Here is a 13119-nt window from a genome sequence, read left to right on the forward strand (position 1 = left end):
GGGGATGTAAAAGGGAAAATGTGATTATTTTCCTAAATCTATTGTCTGCTTTTAAAGATGCATGTTATATTACATGTAGTAGTACAAGATTTGTTTTGGAAATTTTTATATGTCAATTTTGTACATATAGCAATCCTTGTACTAGTGGGACCGTTTGATGTAATCCATGTTTCTATGTAATGAAATATGTGTTCTATGTAAATGTGGTATTTGGGGCGTTACAGAAGTGGTATCAGAGCCTGAGTTTAAGGGATTTAGGTATTCAACAGCATGATACCTAGACTTAAATTGTTTTTATTGCATGATAAGAGTCCCAGACATAGTTAGCACCATTGGAAATAAATATGATGAGTTGAAAGAATAGTGTGTAAGGTAAATTTTAACTACATCTGGCCAGTGTAATTATAAATTTACAGGTACACATCTGAACTTGAATACTTCATTATATTTGGGAATGTGAGTACATGATTATTAATATTAAACTTCGCAGATGTCTAGCCGAACTAGAAGATCTGAAAGATTGGCTCATCCAGAATCTGAGGAAATGAAAGAATCACCTGTTAATCCTCCAATTAGTATGTCTGGAAATAAAGGTCGGGGAAGACCAAGGGGACGAGGTAGAGGAAGAAGTCAGTCTCAAGGAAGAGGACGGACTGAAATCCAATATGAACAAGAAGAAGCTCACTCTGGAAATGTTCATGAAACGTTAGTGCCACACCCAGAATATATAACTAGAAATATGTTGGCAGAGGAAATGGGAAAATTGCGGGAAACTTTGACATCTATCATGGGAATACCGGCTAGGGTGGAAACAGAAAGAGTGGAAGTTCATCCATTTGTTCCAGTTACCATAATAAAGAAGAGGATATTAAAATGTTCTTAGCATGTAAACCACCAACCTTCTCTGGGGAGAGAGATCCAGTGAAAGCAATGTGTTGGATCAAGGAAATGAAATCTGTGTTCAACACCATTCGGTGTCCAGAAACAGATAAAGTGCGATTTTTTGTTTCGGTATTGAAGTCAAATGCTTTGTTTTGGTGGGAAGTTGAATCATCTACCAGAACAGATGTTTTACAGATTTTGTCATGGGTAGAATTCATGGATAGATTTAAAAATCAGTTCTGTCCTAAAACGGCCGTGAGACAAATGGAGGAAGATTTCCTGAAGTTAGAGCAAAGAAATGGAACAGTTCGAGAGTATACTGAAAGATTTATTTGAATACTCTCGTTTTGCCGAACACTATGTTTCGAATGAATCCAGGAAGATAGAAAGGTTTATTTGGGGTCTGAAACCCTCAGTTAGGGGATTCGTTATTGCTATGAATCCCAATACCTTTCCATTAACAGTAGAGGCAGCTGAGGTGACTGAAAGAAATAAGAATAGACAATCAGAAGTAAAGGTTGTTGAGAAGAGAAAATGGAAAGGGCCTTCATCTTTTCGGGGGCCGAAAACTGTTAGATATAATAACCGATTTGAGCAGAAGAACAATGAAAAAGTCTGCTCACAATGCCGACAGGTTCATCAGGGAGAATGCAAGATGGACCCAAGGAAATGTTACAAATGCGCGAAGCGGATCATCTGTCTAGAAACTGCCCAGCTAATAGAAGGTGTTTCAATTGCAATTCTCCGGATCATATTCGACCGAATTGTCCTTTGTTAAGAACTCCTCGTCTGACAATGGGAGGAAATACTCCCAGTAATCGTGGAAGGCCTAGTGTACCGAGGGGAGGCCAGAGTGGAACCAGAGGTAGATCATTTCAWATGACAAAGAATGAGGCAGAAGCAWCCCCAGATGTAGTAACAGGTACATTCCTTCTRAATTCACAACGTGCTAAGGTGTTATTTGACTCTGGTGCAAATTATTCATTTGTATCACCATTATTTGCTCAAATTGCATGTTTGAAATCTGTGCTACTTGATGATGAATTAGTAGTTGATACTGCTAATAGTCAAGAAACTCTTACTAGTGTGTTCAATAACTGCATTATTGTTATTGAGGGTTGTAAGTTTTCGATCCGCTTATTTCCCATGCCGATGAAGGAATTTGACGTAGTAGTATGTATGGACTGGTTGGCAAAGAATCAGGCTAGTATTGTTTGTAATCCAGTTTATAACCAACGGTAGTTTAAAAACTCACCTTAACAAATCACAGGTTCTGAAGATAAAAAGCACACAGCAACTCGCAATCTCTTCAAACAACTTTAAACAACAGATTCTTCAAGAACATTTTTCACCGCCACAAAACTTTCTTCAAATGAAATGATATGAAATGATAAGATAAAATCTTATCTTTCTATTTCTTTAAATACTCCCACCAAGRCGGTGAAGATTATTTTAACTATAAAACTCATAGGCGGTGAAAGTTTCTTCCAATAGAAATAATCTTGGGCGGTGGATAAATCAAAAGGTCCATTTACGGGCCAGGGCCATAAAGGCTAAAATTCATGATTTCTTAACCATGAAAATATAATAATTTCACCTGAATACAATAAACACCATCTCATGTATGCTTCACACCACATGCATACATGTATAAATCATATATATGTCATGCCAATATCATGTTCACATATATGGTTCATGCATTTCTACTTAGATATGCATATTTCACGTAATTCACATAATAAACATGTATAAATTACCTCAACTCAGGTTGTCTCAAACCTGGTTATAACAGCTTCAGAGTTAATAAATGTTGGCGTGTTAGAACAACTACGTCTACAAGTGTATTCAGTACTTGTTTTCTTCAGAGCTTGATTATATAGAGATGGACGTCCACAAGTGGTTCCATGAACTGAGAGTTCACAGAAGAACGTTTTTTATGGCATGATTATATCCTTCAACCTTCTTAGTAAGCTTTTATGACCAAGAGCTGACTGTTTGTTGAAATTTTCTCAAAACATTTGAACTTCATCGTCATATTGAATATCGTCATCTTGTTCGGACACACATGGCGAGAAATCAAGTTTTTTTCCCCAAAATACATCTATCGCATCAAGTGGAATGGTTACATATTGACATGTATACAATGCTTATTCATACGCACATGATAAACCATGACTTGTACGCAATTTACAACCACAATTTTCAAATACGTTAGTATTGAAAGACCGTTCATATTTCCTGAAAATCATATCAAGTGCATGAAATGAAACAAAACCCCACAAATTTTGAAAATATGGTTTTCCAAATAAGTGTTTCCTAATTATATTCAAAACTTGCTTTGGTCGATGTGTCTTCTGAATGAATTACCTGATGAATATGAGATAAAAAATTCTATAAGTCTGCTCGTGAAGTCTCAAAAAATAATTTTAATTTGGAATGTTGGCTTTCAACTCTATTTGTTGTATGATTTCCAAAGTTTAAAACTTGATCAACCCAAGCAGATACAAACATTTTCTTATATGGTGTCAATCATACATATCCAAGTAATTAAAAACACATGAAAAATACAACAAACATATGTCAATATCTTTGTTAATAATGGTTAAACTATCTTATATCAAGAATACCTGGATAATCGAGCAACTTTTCTTGAAAGTTGTCCCAAATTGTACATGTATCATTCCTGATTTTGAGATTCAAGTGATTGCAACCATGCTTGATAAAGGGTATTCCACACGTGAGTCTCTTGTATCGATGGTTTACAATGCTTCAAAATATTTTGATAGATGTGTCATCTCGTACACTTTATCATTTTATGTTTTATACCCTTATTATATTTATATCATTACATACCCATAATTAAATCAAAAAAATATCCAATATCGGGCTCATTTCGAAGGTACTGACGAGACAATTATAATGGTGTAACTTGTTAAAATAAAAAACGTATTTTAGTTAATATACGATTATATATGTTAATGGGTAAAAATGTAAAACGAAAAATGAAAAATCAAGGGACGCACCATAAATTAAATAACTAACTACAAGAGTATAAAATGTAAGTATTAAAAAAATATTTTTGTAGTATATATGATATAATAATATAATTAAATAAAAAAAATTCAATATTAGACTCATTTCGAAGGTATTGACCAGATGATTATAATAATGTAACTTGTTAAAATAAAAAACGTATCTTTTAACTTATTTTAGTTGATATACGATTATATATGTTAATGCGATAAGGGTGTAAAACAAGGGAAAATTAAGTAATAAGTGTGAGAGGAAGGGTCTTTCATCAGTTGTATTAATAATTAATTAGTAATACACAGCTTTAGGTTTAGGGTCACAATGTGTTGTAAAAGGAAAGAAAAGAAGATTACATATGTCGTACCTTTTTATGTTTCTTCTACCTCACAAAAACAATCTCCACATTCTTAATTTCATCTTCCAAGATTGTCTTTTAGAACCAAAGGGTCATTGGAATCAGGAGATATATGTGCTTAATTTTACTGCAATGAAACACGATCGAACAAAAACCGATGAGAAATCGTAGAGATCACGTAATCAAGAAGTTGTTACCTCGCGACAAACTGCAAAAGCAATTAGGAAAAGAAGCAAAGAATCAGTATATGTCTTCTAATTGGGAATAAACATATATTTCCAAAGCAAAAGGTGAAAAGTTAAAAGAACACCAATAACATATATAGTCATTAAGACTTTACTTGGGTATCCTGTTATCAGAATGGTGAAAAGTAAAAAACCCAATAACATATGCTCAACATGCAGTTTGCTGAAGGTGTTTAGGACATTTCTATCCCTTACCAAATTCATTCATTCTTTTTTGTATTTTAACAAGCATTAAAACAAGCACTGCAAGATGAGAGTTGAGTTGTTCATGTTAGCGTACATTGTTCGTTATGTCCCTAAAACCGAAACCTAGTGAATTGAGTTGTTCATGTTAGTATTATGGAGCCAGAAAGCCATAAAATTGAATGTATTTACTATTCAATCTCGTGATTCTTGCTTGGTCTCCAAATGATAAAAAGTAGAAAATAAACATATGAGGTTTATTAATTGAAGCAAGGAAGTTGATTCAGTAAGTTTGCCAATCACTTTATTCCATTGTTAATACATATATAAAGCCAACCAAGTTATCCTTAAGGAAGATCACAACCAAACATATTTGGCCCTTACCTTTCCTGCATCAAATATGGATTCCTCAACCTCCAACTTTATGAAGGGCATACCAGCTCTTACCAGCGGTAAGAAGTACTCGACACCTACCAATCCCTTAACTGGGACCAATTCCACACCCAATCCGAAGCACCAACAAGAACAGCAGCAGCAGCAGCAGCAGCAGCAACAAGAGCAGCTCATAGGTCCAATGAATAAGCTCATGGGTCCCATGAATAACATGGGGTCACAGCCACCAATGAACAACCAACTGGTACAACAGATGGTGAGTCAAACACGTAAGCCGATGCAGCAGAGCACAAGTGAGGGAAACTCTATCTTCAGTGCAACGGACGACAATGTGATCATGAAGCAAGTTATCAGTACCCATCTCCCTGATGGCACTGATGTTGATGTCAAACCTCTTCTCAACATCGTAGAAGATATCCTCAAACATGCTACTATCAATGCTGATCCCATTTCATCGGTATAACTATTTTATAAACGACTCCACTTTTCATATACCATCTTATGCTCATCTAGGGTTGGGTTCCGTAGAGAAAGACTCATTTTCATGAGAATACGAGGAGAGTGAAGGTTTCTCGTGAAACCTGTGAAGATAATCTTATATTATGTAAAGGTCATGTGACCAGAAATACGCAGTTTCAGGTCATGTGAAGATTACAACCTTTACATAATATAGCAGAACCTTCACACAATATAAAGATACCTTCACATTTTCTCACCTTATCACGAAAATAAAAATTTCTTGAATGATCCCAACTCTGTTCATCTAAATGGTGCTTTAAATTCACCCCTTCCCGTCTAGAATCTGGTTCCTTGTTATCAACACTTTGCCTTCATATATTACAGTTCAAGCAGTTCATATCACAGTTATGATGATTTGTGGTTCTTTTATTTGGTGTAGAGTGCACATACAGATGGGGATAAACTGGATGATAAACCCCATCACACCAATGCAGTTGTCATGCTCAATTCACTATCTCATATAATTGACAAACTCGCCAACGAGGTACTATCTGAAAACAGAATACATACGCTCATATTTTTATATTCTGTACGATGGAGATGTAATTATTCGTGATTCTTTTAGATGGCGTTGAAATGCTTAACGGGTGGGGATGGACACACAACAGCCCTTGCGCTATTCCACACCGTGGGAAACTTCCATTGGGATGCAAAGCTGGTGCTAACCCTAGCAGCTTTTGCTCTCAACTATGGGGAATTCTGGTTGCTTGCTCAAATTTACTCATCAAACCATCTTGCTAAATCTATGGCAATCCTTAGACAAGTTCCATCGATCATGGAGCATACGGCTCCATTGAAACCTAGATTTAATGCCCTTAATAAACTCATTCACTCCATTCTGGAACTAACACAGTGCATCCTACAATTCAAGGAGCTTCCATCTATGTACATAACTCCTGATATGCCAGCCCTGGCCTCAGCAATAAATATCATTCCTACTGCTGTATACTGGAATATCAGAGGAATCATCACTTGTGCCTCACAGATTGCGAACTTGACCAGCATGGGTCACGAGTAAGTAAACTTTATCCTAATGCCTAATCACATTTATAATGTAGGGTCGGGTTCTGGTAGGAATTCAAAACTTCGTAGGAACTCAAAATTTCGTAGGAACTATAGGAACCGCTTTGTTAATGGAGGTTCATATAAGTTAAAATCCTCACCTACGTTAACATATGTTAACATTTGCATGTGAATATATGATAACATCCATGTTAACGTATAGGACGATGTTAACTTACGTGAACCTCCATAAACAAAGTCGTTCCTATGGCTTTTACATGAAAAAAAAACATTTCCTACACGATCCTCATTCTTATAATATAAATATCCTTATAAAGATTGTGACATGGAAGAACTAATGATTTAGGTATGGGATTTCATCGACGGAGTTGCAGTCATGGGAACTATCCAGCATAACCCTAAAGATCAATCACATTCATGAGTTTCTCAGGCAACAACTGGAAAATTGCCGTCAAGTTGTTGGTATGTTATAGAGTTATGTAAACATAAAAGACATCATGAGTGTCAGTTACTTATACATAAATAGTAATGGGTATTTTGTTGATTGATTGATGCAGGAGACAAGAAAGAAATTGAGTTCAGGAGGTCTTTCAATCAGCTATTTGAAACAAACCATATTGATAACATGAAAATCCTCAGAATCTTGATAAATCCCAGAGATAACATGCAACCACTCTTCGATGGCTCTACTAAAAAGAGGGTATAATATCAACAGTAATTAAATTTCGACATACATGTACAATTAAATAGACACATATTATCGTAAATTGGTTGCATATTGCAACGGCTCAACAATAGTTAGGAGCATCTCCAACATATTCTCTATAATTTCCCTAAAGTTGATAAGTTAAAGTTGAAAAACCTCACAAAAATATTATATTCATTCAACTCCAAAAGTTTCTCCATTTTGGATATTTCAATATTAATTATATTTTATTCAACACATTTAATATCCCTATAAATTTTCAAATAAGTTTTATATAGACCTTATTGGTGCCTTATAGGAGAGAAAAATAAAAAAATCATTTAGTTTTAGGGAATTCTCCAAATTTGAAGAATTTTATCACCTCTTTCCTACTTTCTCCATTTTGGAGAATCTATTGAAGCACAAAAGTAGCATAAAAACCCTAAAATCTCCATTTTGAAAAATCTGTTGGAGATGCACTAACACCCTGCAAAACTGTTCTGAACAGGTTAGCCTGGAAGTCCTGAGGAGAAGAAATGTATTGTTGCTGATATCTGGCTTAGACATGTCCAACGAGGAACTTTCGATTCTTGAGGACATTTACGGTGAGTCCCGAATTCAGGGAACACGAATGGATGCTCTGTATGAAATCGTGTGGATGCCCATCATTGACCCTTCTGTACAGTACACCGATGCAATGGACCGGAAGTTTGAGGAGATGATGAACAGAATGCCATGGTACTCCGTATCCCACCCTTCCCTCATTGAGCGGCCGGTTATCAGGTCCATCGGAGACCGGTGGCATTTTAGGAACAAGCCTATTCTAGTAGTGTTTGACCCACAGGGAAGAGAATTGAGCCCTAATGCAATCCACATGATGTGGATTTGGGGAAGCAATGCCTTCCCCTTCACCAGCATCAAAGAAGAACAACTGTGGAAAGATGAAACTTGGAGGCTAGAGTTGCTAGTTAGTGGCATGGACCAAACCATACTGAATTGGGTGAGTTCTTTCTTCCAACCAATTATACACACCAAAAAGCTAATACACACTTAAAATAAAGGATGTCCTAAAAACTTGTTAAGACATTCAAATTGTCCTATATACTCATTGTAACCCTTTACATAAAGGCACTTTTATTTTGATCTTTGCAAGTCCTATAAAGTAGTCCCTTTGGTTGTAGTGAATGTGCATCCATCTATCAAAGCATCAGTAGCACGGTAATAGTAATTGTAACCTTTTTATAAGATAAATTGTGTGATACATTTTGCAGATAAGAGATGATAAATACATATTCTTGTTCGGAGGTGATGATATCGAGTGGATCCGCAAATTCACCACCACAGCACGGGCCATGGCAACGGCTGCACGCATCCCCTTAGAGATGGTGTATGTTGGGAAAAGCAAAAAAAAGGAAAGTGTCCGTAGGGCGATTTCTACCATCACACTCGAGAAGCTTAGCTACTGCTGGCAAGAAACCACCCTAATGTGGTTCTTCTGGAGGCGGTTGGGAAGCATGTTGTACTCCAAGATTCAACTTAAGAAGGCCGATGATCAAGACCCCATGATGCAGCAGATCAAGAAACTGCTGAGCTATGATAAGGAGGGGTCATGGGCTTTGTTGTCTAAAGGATCAAAATTTCTGACCAATGGACATGGATCCACCATGATGCAAACACCTGCTGATTTTGACGTCTGGAAAGAACATATCCCATCAAAGGGTTTTGATTTGTCGTTTACGGACTACCATGATAAGCTTCATGTTGAAGCAAACAATTGCTGCCGATTTGAGTTTCCGATTGCAGCTGGTAGAATCCCCAACAGTATGCGGTGCCCGGAGTGCCATCAACTCATGGAGAAATACATTGCTTTCCTCTGTTGCCATGACCACACTGGCCTTCTTGAGCCCTATTGAACACCATCTACTTATTACTACCAATCATGCGGTCTCTGACCGTGGGCTTGAATAAACGAGTGTTGTAATTTTCTTGGGTTGTTTCATTTTCTAAATTTTAATAAACTTTATATTCACTGACAGAGATTTTATTATTATTATTTGTTCGAATCTCATATCGGATAGACTTGGACCATTTATCTTCAATTATATGTGGGGCCTCCTTTTTAGGAGAGTAATCGAATGGGATCCCATATATTCTCACATAATTAAAAAAATTAAATTGCTTCTATAAGGATATAATAATTGAAACTAAGAAATGGGGATTGTTAGAAAAAGCCTCAATACATAACTATCAAAAAATTAATGAAGCTTTAGGATGAATTGGAATCAATTAAGTGCATTGGAATCCATTTACTCTTAATCTTTGAACGAAACCTTCTAAAAGATGATTAGTTCAACACGATAAACAATAAATTTCAGTTTCAAAGAATCTTAACATCTTTTATCCAAAAGCAAAGAGCCTGAACCAAGATTTCATGATGGGCTGCGTAAAGGATTACTATATGTCTATATCAATATATAATTTAAATGTGAGAAGTTATCTAAGTTTTTCTTATAATGTTTTAGTCAATTCATGTACAAGTAAAATATGTACTAATAAATCAATATTAATAAAACATGCAAAGTACAACACTTCATAGAATAAGAGGAAGAAAAAGAAGGGTGTTAATGCATCCACGAAGGATGGAGCAGCAGAAGGGTACAAACCTGCAAAGCAGAGAAGAGAAGACTGAGGGTACAATTATACAAATCCTGCAGAAAGTAGACCGTATGAGAGAGATCAATCTAAAGGGCCATCTTTTGAGGAGACGTCCAAGTAGAGGTACTGCACAACAGAACTCCATGGAGGAGCGATACCAAAAAGCAAAAGAGATGAGTGCCTGCCTGCCTGCCCAGTATGTGAACAATTGGACATGTAAGTAACTCAGCAGGCTGGAGAGGAGAAGAAAGAGAGTGCAACTTGAACCATAGCAAACGACAGAAACTAATGAGCAGGCCAAGAAGAGAATTTCTAGGGGAAGTCAACACGCAAAGAGAAGACTGTAAGCGCTAAAGAGCACACCGACAAAAAGGATCTATGGACTAGTGATCAAGCCAAAAAAGAAGGGCTAACAAAACCCGTGCCACCAATCGGGGAGCCAACGTTGCAGCATTCATCATTGAGAGTCAGAGGCAGGGACTTCAACGGTCCCTATGAGTGTTATGTAAGAAATTAAGAAGGATATAGCATTGGACAGGCTGTAATCAACATCAGATTGAAAGTGGCAGATTAGCGTACATATTGTTCAAACCGCCGAAGATAACAATTGATGCAAAAGTCCATTAACAAAACATTATTGCAGTTGTGGGGTTTGATATCATCTGGGTGTTTTTTTAGATGCTCCATTGGCAAAAGAAACGACCAAAACAACATGGCAATCATATGGGATCATTTACCTTGTACATGAAATAATCACATATGAACTTTAGCCAAACATAAACATTAAGGTATATATATCATATCAACACTAAGGGATTGTTTGGTAACGGCTTAATGGCATGTGTGGCTTAGGCGTTTGGTTGTGGCTTATTCAGTAAGTCAAAAAATATACATACAGATTCAGGCATTTATTATTCATTTATTCCCCTTCTAACCATCCCCTTCTTTCATCTTCACCCCTCTCATTCTTGCCTTCTCGGTGGAAAACAAATTAGAAGTGAACAACACCCCTATCCCTCTTGTTTGATCTGCTGTTGATCCAGCAGATGCCACCATGTGTCCCCTTCACTTCCTTCGCTCCCTCCCCATAGACATCAGAACAGCACCCCTCTTCCCTCCCCCACACCTGCAAACCTGGTGCGCTGATCTCCCCAACTGTTGGAAATGGAATTGGTTCTAATAGAACAACCTGAGATTTGAGATTGGAAATTACTGGTGATTTATTGAGTTTCTAACGGTGATGTACTGGTTTAAGTCTGGTTATGATTTGCTGCAGGCATCCTTTTCTGCCTTTGGTGGTGACCACCGTGCTTCCAAGTGGGATTATTATTTGCCACAGATTTTTTGAATTGGTTGGGGTTTCATTTTACCTGGTTATGGATCATGTTACCTCTGTTGTCTTTGGTTTAGTGGTGATTTAGAACAAAGGGGGTGAGTTGTTGCTTTTAATTTTCAGCTGGTTTTGGTCCAAAGGGACTTTTGGGTTGATTTTAGCTTTCTGCAGCCATGGTCGGTTCTTGCATTTTTTGCTGTGCTATGCAGAATTTATGATGTTGTTAGATGCTAATCTGCTGTTGTTTTTTCTGATGAGGACTATTTGGAGTACTATTAATGACTTATTGTTTTGGTAGAGGTCAAAGACGTTTTAGATTTGATAGTTTTTGGTCTTCCCAAGACTTGTTCTGGATAGACGGTTTTGAGGATCAGTGGGTATGCCCACTTCAATTTTGTAATTCTTTAGTTTCTAGTTTTTCCAAGGGGTACCATCCCCTTTATTAACAAAAAGTTTTAATTTTTATGATTCATATTTTTATTTTGTATTATAAATCTAGAAGTATTAATTATAAGCATTACTTATAAAGAAGTGCTACTTATCCCAATGTTATTAATAAAGTTTTAAATAATGGGATGTTTTTCATGTTGTTGAAGGTTCAATTGAATGTTTATCATTCAAAGTCAATATTTCGGCATTTTTGTGATGCAGTTATCATAATCAGTCTTTAATATATACTAGGGGTAAAATAGTCAATTCTTATATTCAGATTGTTTATTCAGCACGACAACCAAACATCAAGTTATCTTAAAGCATACAGACAACTTAATCCATACAAGTCTCGATGAAAAACCAACCGAACGGCCCCTAAGATATAATCACAAAAAGAACAAGGAAAATCGAATTACATACTTAACAAAGCAGAAGAAGAATAGAAAAGTCATAAGACTCACAGAGGAAACAAATAGAAAACTCTTAAATTCACCCAGTGACACAAAACCCTAATTTCACCTAGTGACACAAAAACCCTAATTTCAATTGATAAACCTCCTGCCTGATTATTAACTGATACCAAAAAACAGTGTAGAAATTGTATTAGCGGTTATTCAAATATCTTCTCACCAAAATAAAATGCATCTATTCGATGCACTAAATGGAATACAACAAATTATGAATCTATTTATATGAATTTCATGCTTTAAAACTGCCCCGAACAACAAAAATGGCAATGTAACAAATTATGAAAGAGTATAAATAAATCTGTTGTATTCAAAATGTAATTCCCTATTCCAATCTATGACAACTATATCCCCAAGTAACAAATTCCGCCATGTATGCTATGAATGAGATACTGCCGCAAGCAACAAAAAGCAATACCATGAGGCGTACCTTTCCTAAGCTGGTGAAGCGGGAAATTCGAGAAACAACCGAATTCAATCCGCCAGTCCACGCAATTGATTGAATTCTGAGGCAGGGCAAAAAGATCTGGACTTCTTCTCGCATCAACTTTCTGTATCATTCCAATTTAACGGATGTCTCCGAAAGGAGGAAGTCGAATGCCACGTTGAAGTATAGAAGGTAGTTGACGCACCATCCGTCATAATTGTTAGCGGATTAACGATTCTAACGGGAGTTACAATTTAGGGGTACAATTTAGGGGTACAATTTAGGGGTGTTTGGGATTGCTTAAAAAAATAATTTATTGACTTATTTGGTTATTTCGATATGACACCGGTAATAAGCACTTTTGAGTGTTTGGATAAACAACTTATACCGGTGCCAAACCAGTAATAATGAGTTTTTGAAGAAGTTAGACCCTTCTAAACTATAATAAGTTGATAAGTGCTTTTGTAAAAAAACATAAGTTGTTTCA

At 36.4% G+C, this 13119-nt stretch overlaps 2 protein-coding genes across 5 annotated transcripts; one reads left to right on the forward strand and one right to left on the reverse strand.

Moving 5' to 3' along the window:
• Window positions 1–4166: 4166 nt before the first annotated feature.
• LOC112508454 lies at window positions 4167–12857 on the reverse strand. Of its 4 annotated transcripts, none has more exons than XM_025113063.1 (3): window positions 12636–12813; window positions 9982–10162; window positions 4167–4397 (listed from the first exon to the last, which is right to left on the reverse strand). In XM_025113063.1, the coding sequence occupies exons 1-3, from the start codon at window positions 12763–12765 to the stop codon at window positions 4349–4351; spliced, it is 360 nt and encodes a 119-aa protein (XP_024968831.1). In that variant the 5' UTR covers window positions 12766–12813; the 3' UTR covers window positions 4167–4348. The 4 variants fall into 4 exon arrangements, 3 of the variants coding, with proteins under 3 accessions (XP_024968831.1, XP_024968832.1, XP_024968833.1); XM_025113064.1 differs by having other exon boundaries at window positions 4167–4478; XM_025113065.1 differs by having other exon boundaries at window positions 4167–4478; window positions 9982–10166.
• LOC112508453 (protein SIEVE ELEMENT OCCLUSION B-like) lies at window positions 5092–9344 on the forward strand. Its single transcript, XM_025113061.1, has 7 exons — window positions 5092–5548; window positions 5990–6094; window positions 6176–6624; window positions 6980–7095; window positions 7191–7333; window positions 7827–8318; window positions 8590–9344. The coding sequence occupies exons 1-7, from the start codon at window positions 5099–5101 to the stop codon at window positions 9229–9231; spliced, it is 2397 nt and encodes a 798-aa protein (XP_024968829.1). The 5' UTR covers window positions 5092–5098; the 3' UTR covers window positions 9232–9344.
• Window positions 12858–13119: the final 262 nt, after the last annotated feature.

This window comes from Cynara cardunculus (assembly GCF_001531365.2).
Source record: "Cynara cardunculus var. scolymus isolate 2C chromosome LG 3, CcrdV1, whole genome shotgun sequence".
Lineage (NCBI taxonomy): Eukaryota > Viridiplantae > Streptophyta > Magnoliopsida > Asterales > Asteraceae > Cynara > Cynara cardunculus.

What these genes read in the sequence shown, in the direction of transcription:
- LOC112508453 (XM_025113061.1), top strand. Translation starts at nt 5,099, where the DNA reads ATGGATTCCTCAACCTCCAACTTTATGAAGGGCATACCAGCTCTTACC. An exon ending in TTGACAAACTCGCCAACGAG is followed by an intron (nt 6,095 to 6,175) that starts GTACTATCTGAA and finishes TGATTCTTTTAG; the next exon opens with ATGGCGTTGAAATGCTTAAC. An exon ending in TTGACCAGCATGGGTCACGA is followed by an intron (nt 6,625 to 6,979) that starts GTAAGTAAACTT and finishes CTAATGATTTAG; the next exon opens with GTATGGGATTTCATCGACGG.
- LOC112508454 (XM_025113063.1), bottom strand. Translation starts at nt 12,765, where the DNA reads ATGATACAGAAAGTTGATGCGAGAAGAAGTCCAGATCTTTTTGCCCTG. An exon ending in GCTTCACCAGCTTAGGAAAG is followed by an intron (nt 10,163 to 12,635) that starts GTACGCCTCATG and finishes CATACTGGGCAG; the next exon opens with GCAGGCAGGCACTCATCTCT. An exon ending in TTCTCTTCTCTGCTTTGCAG is followed by an intron (nt 4,398 to 9,981) that starts GTTTGTACCCTT and finishes GTTTCATTGCAG; the next exon opens with TAAAATTAAGCACATATATC.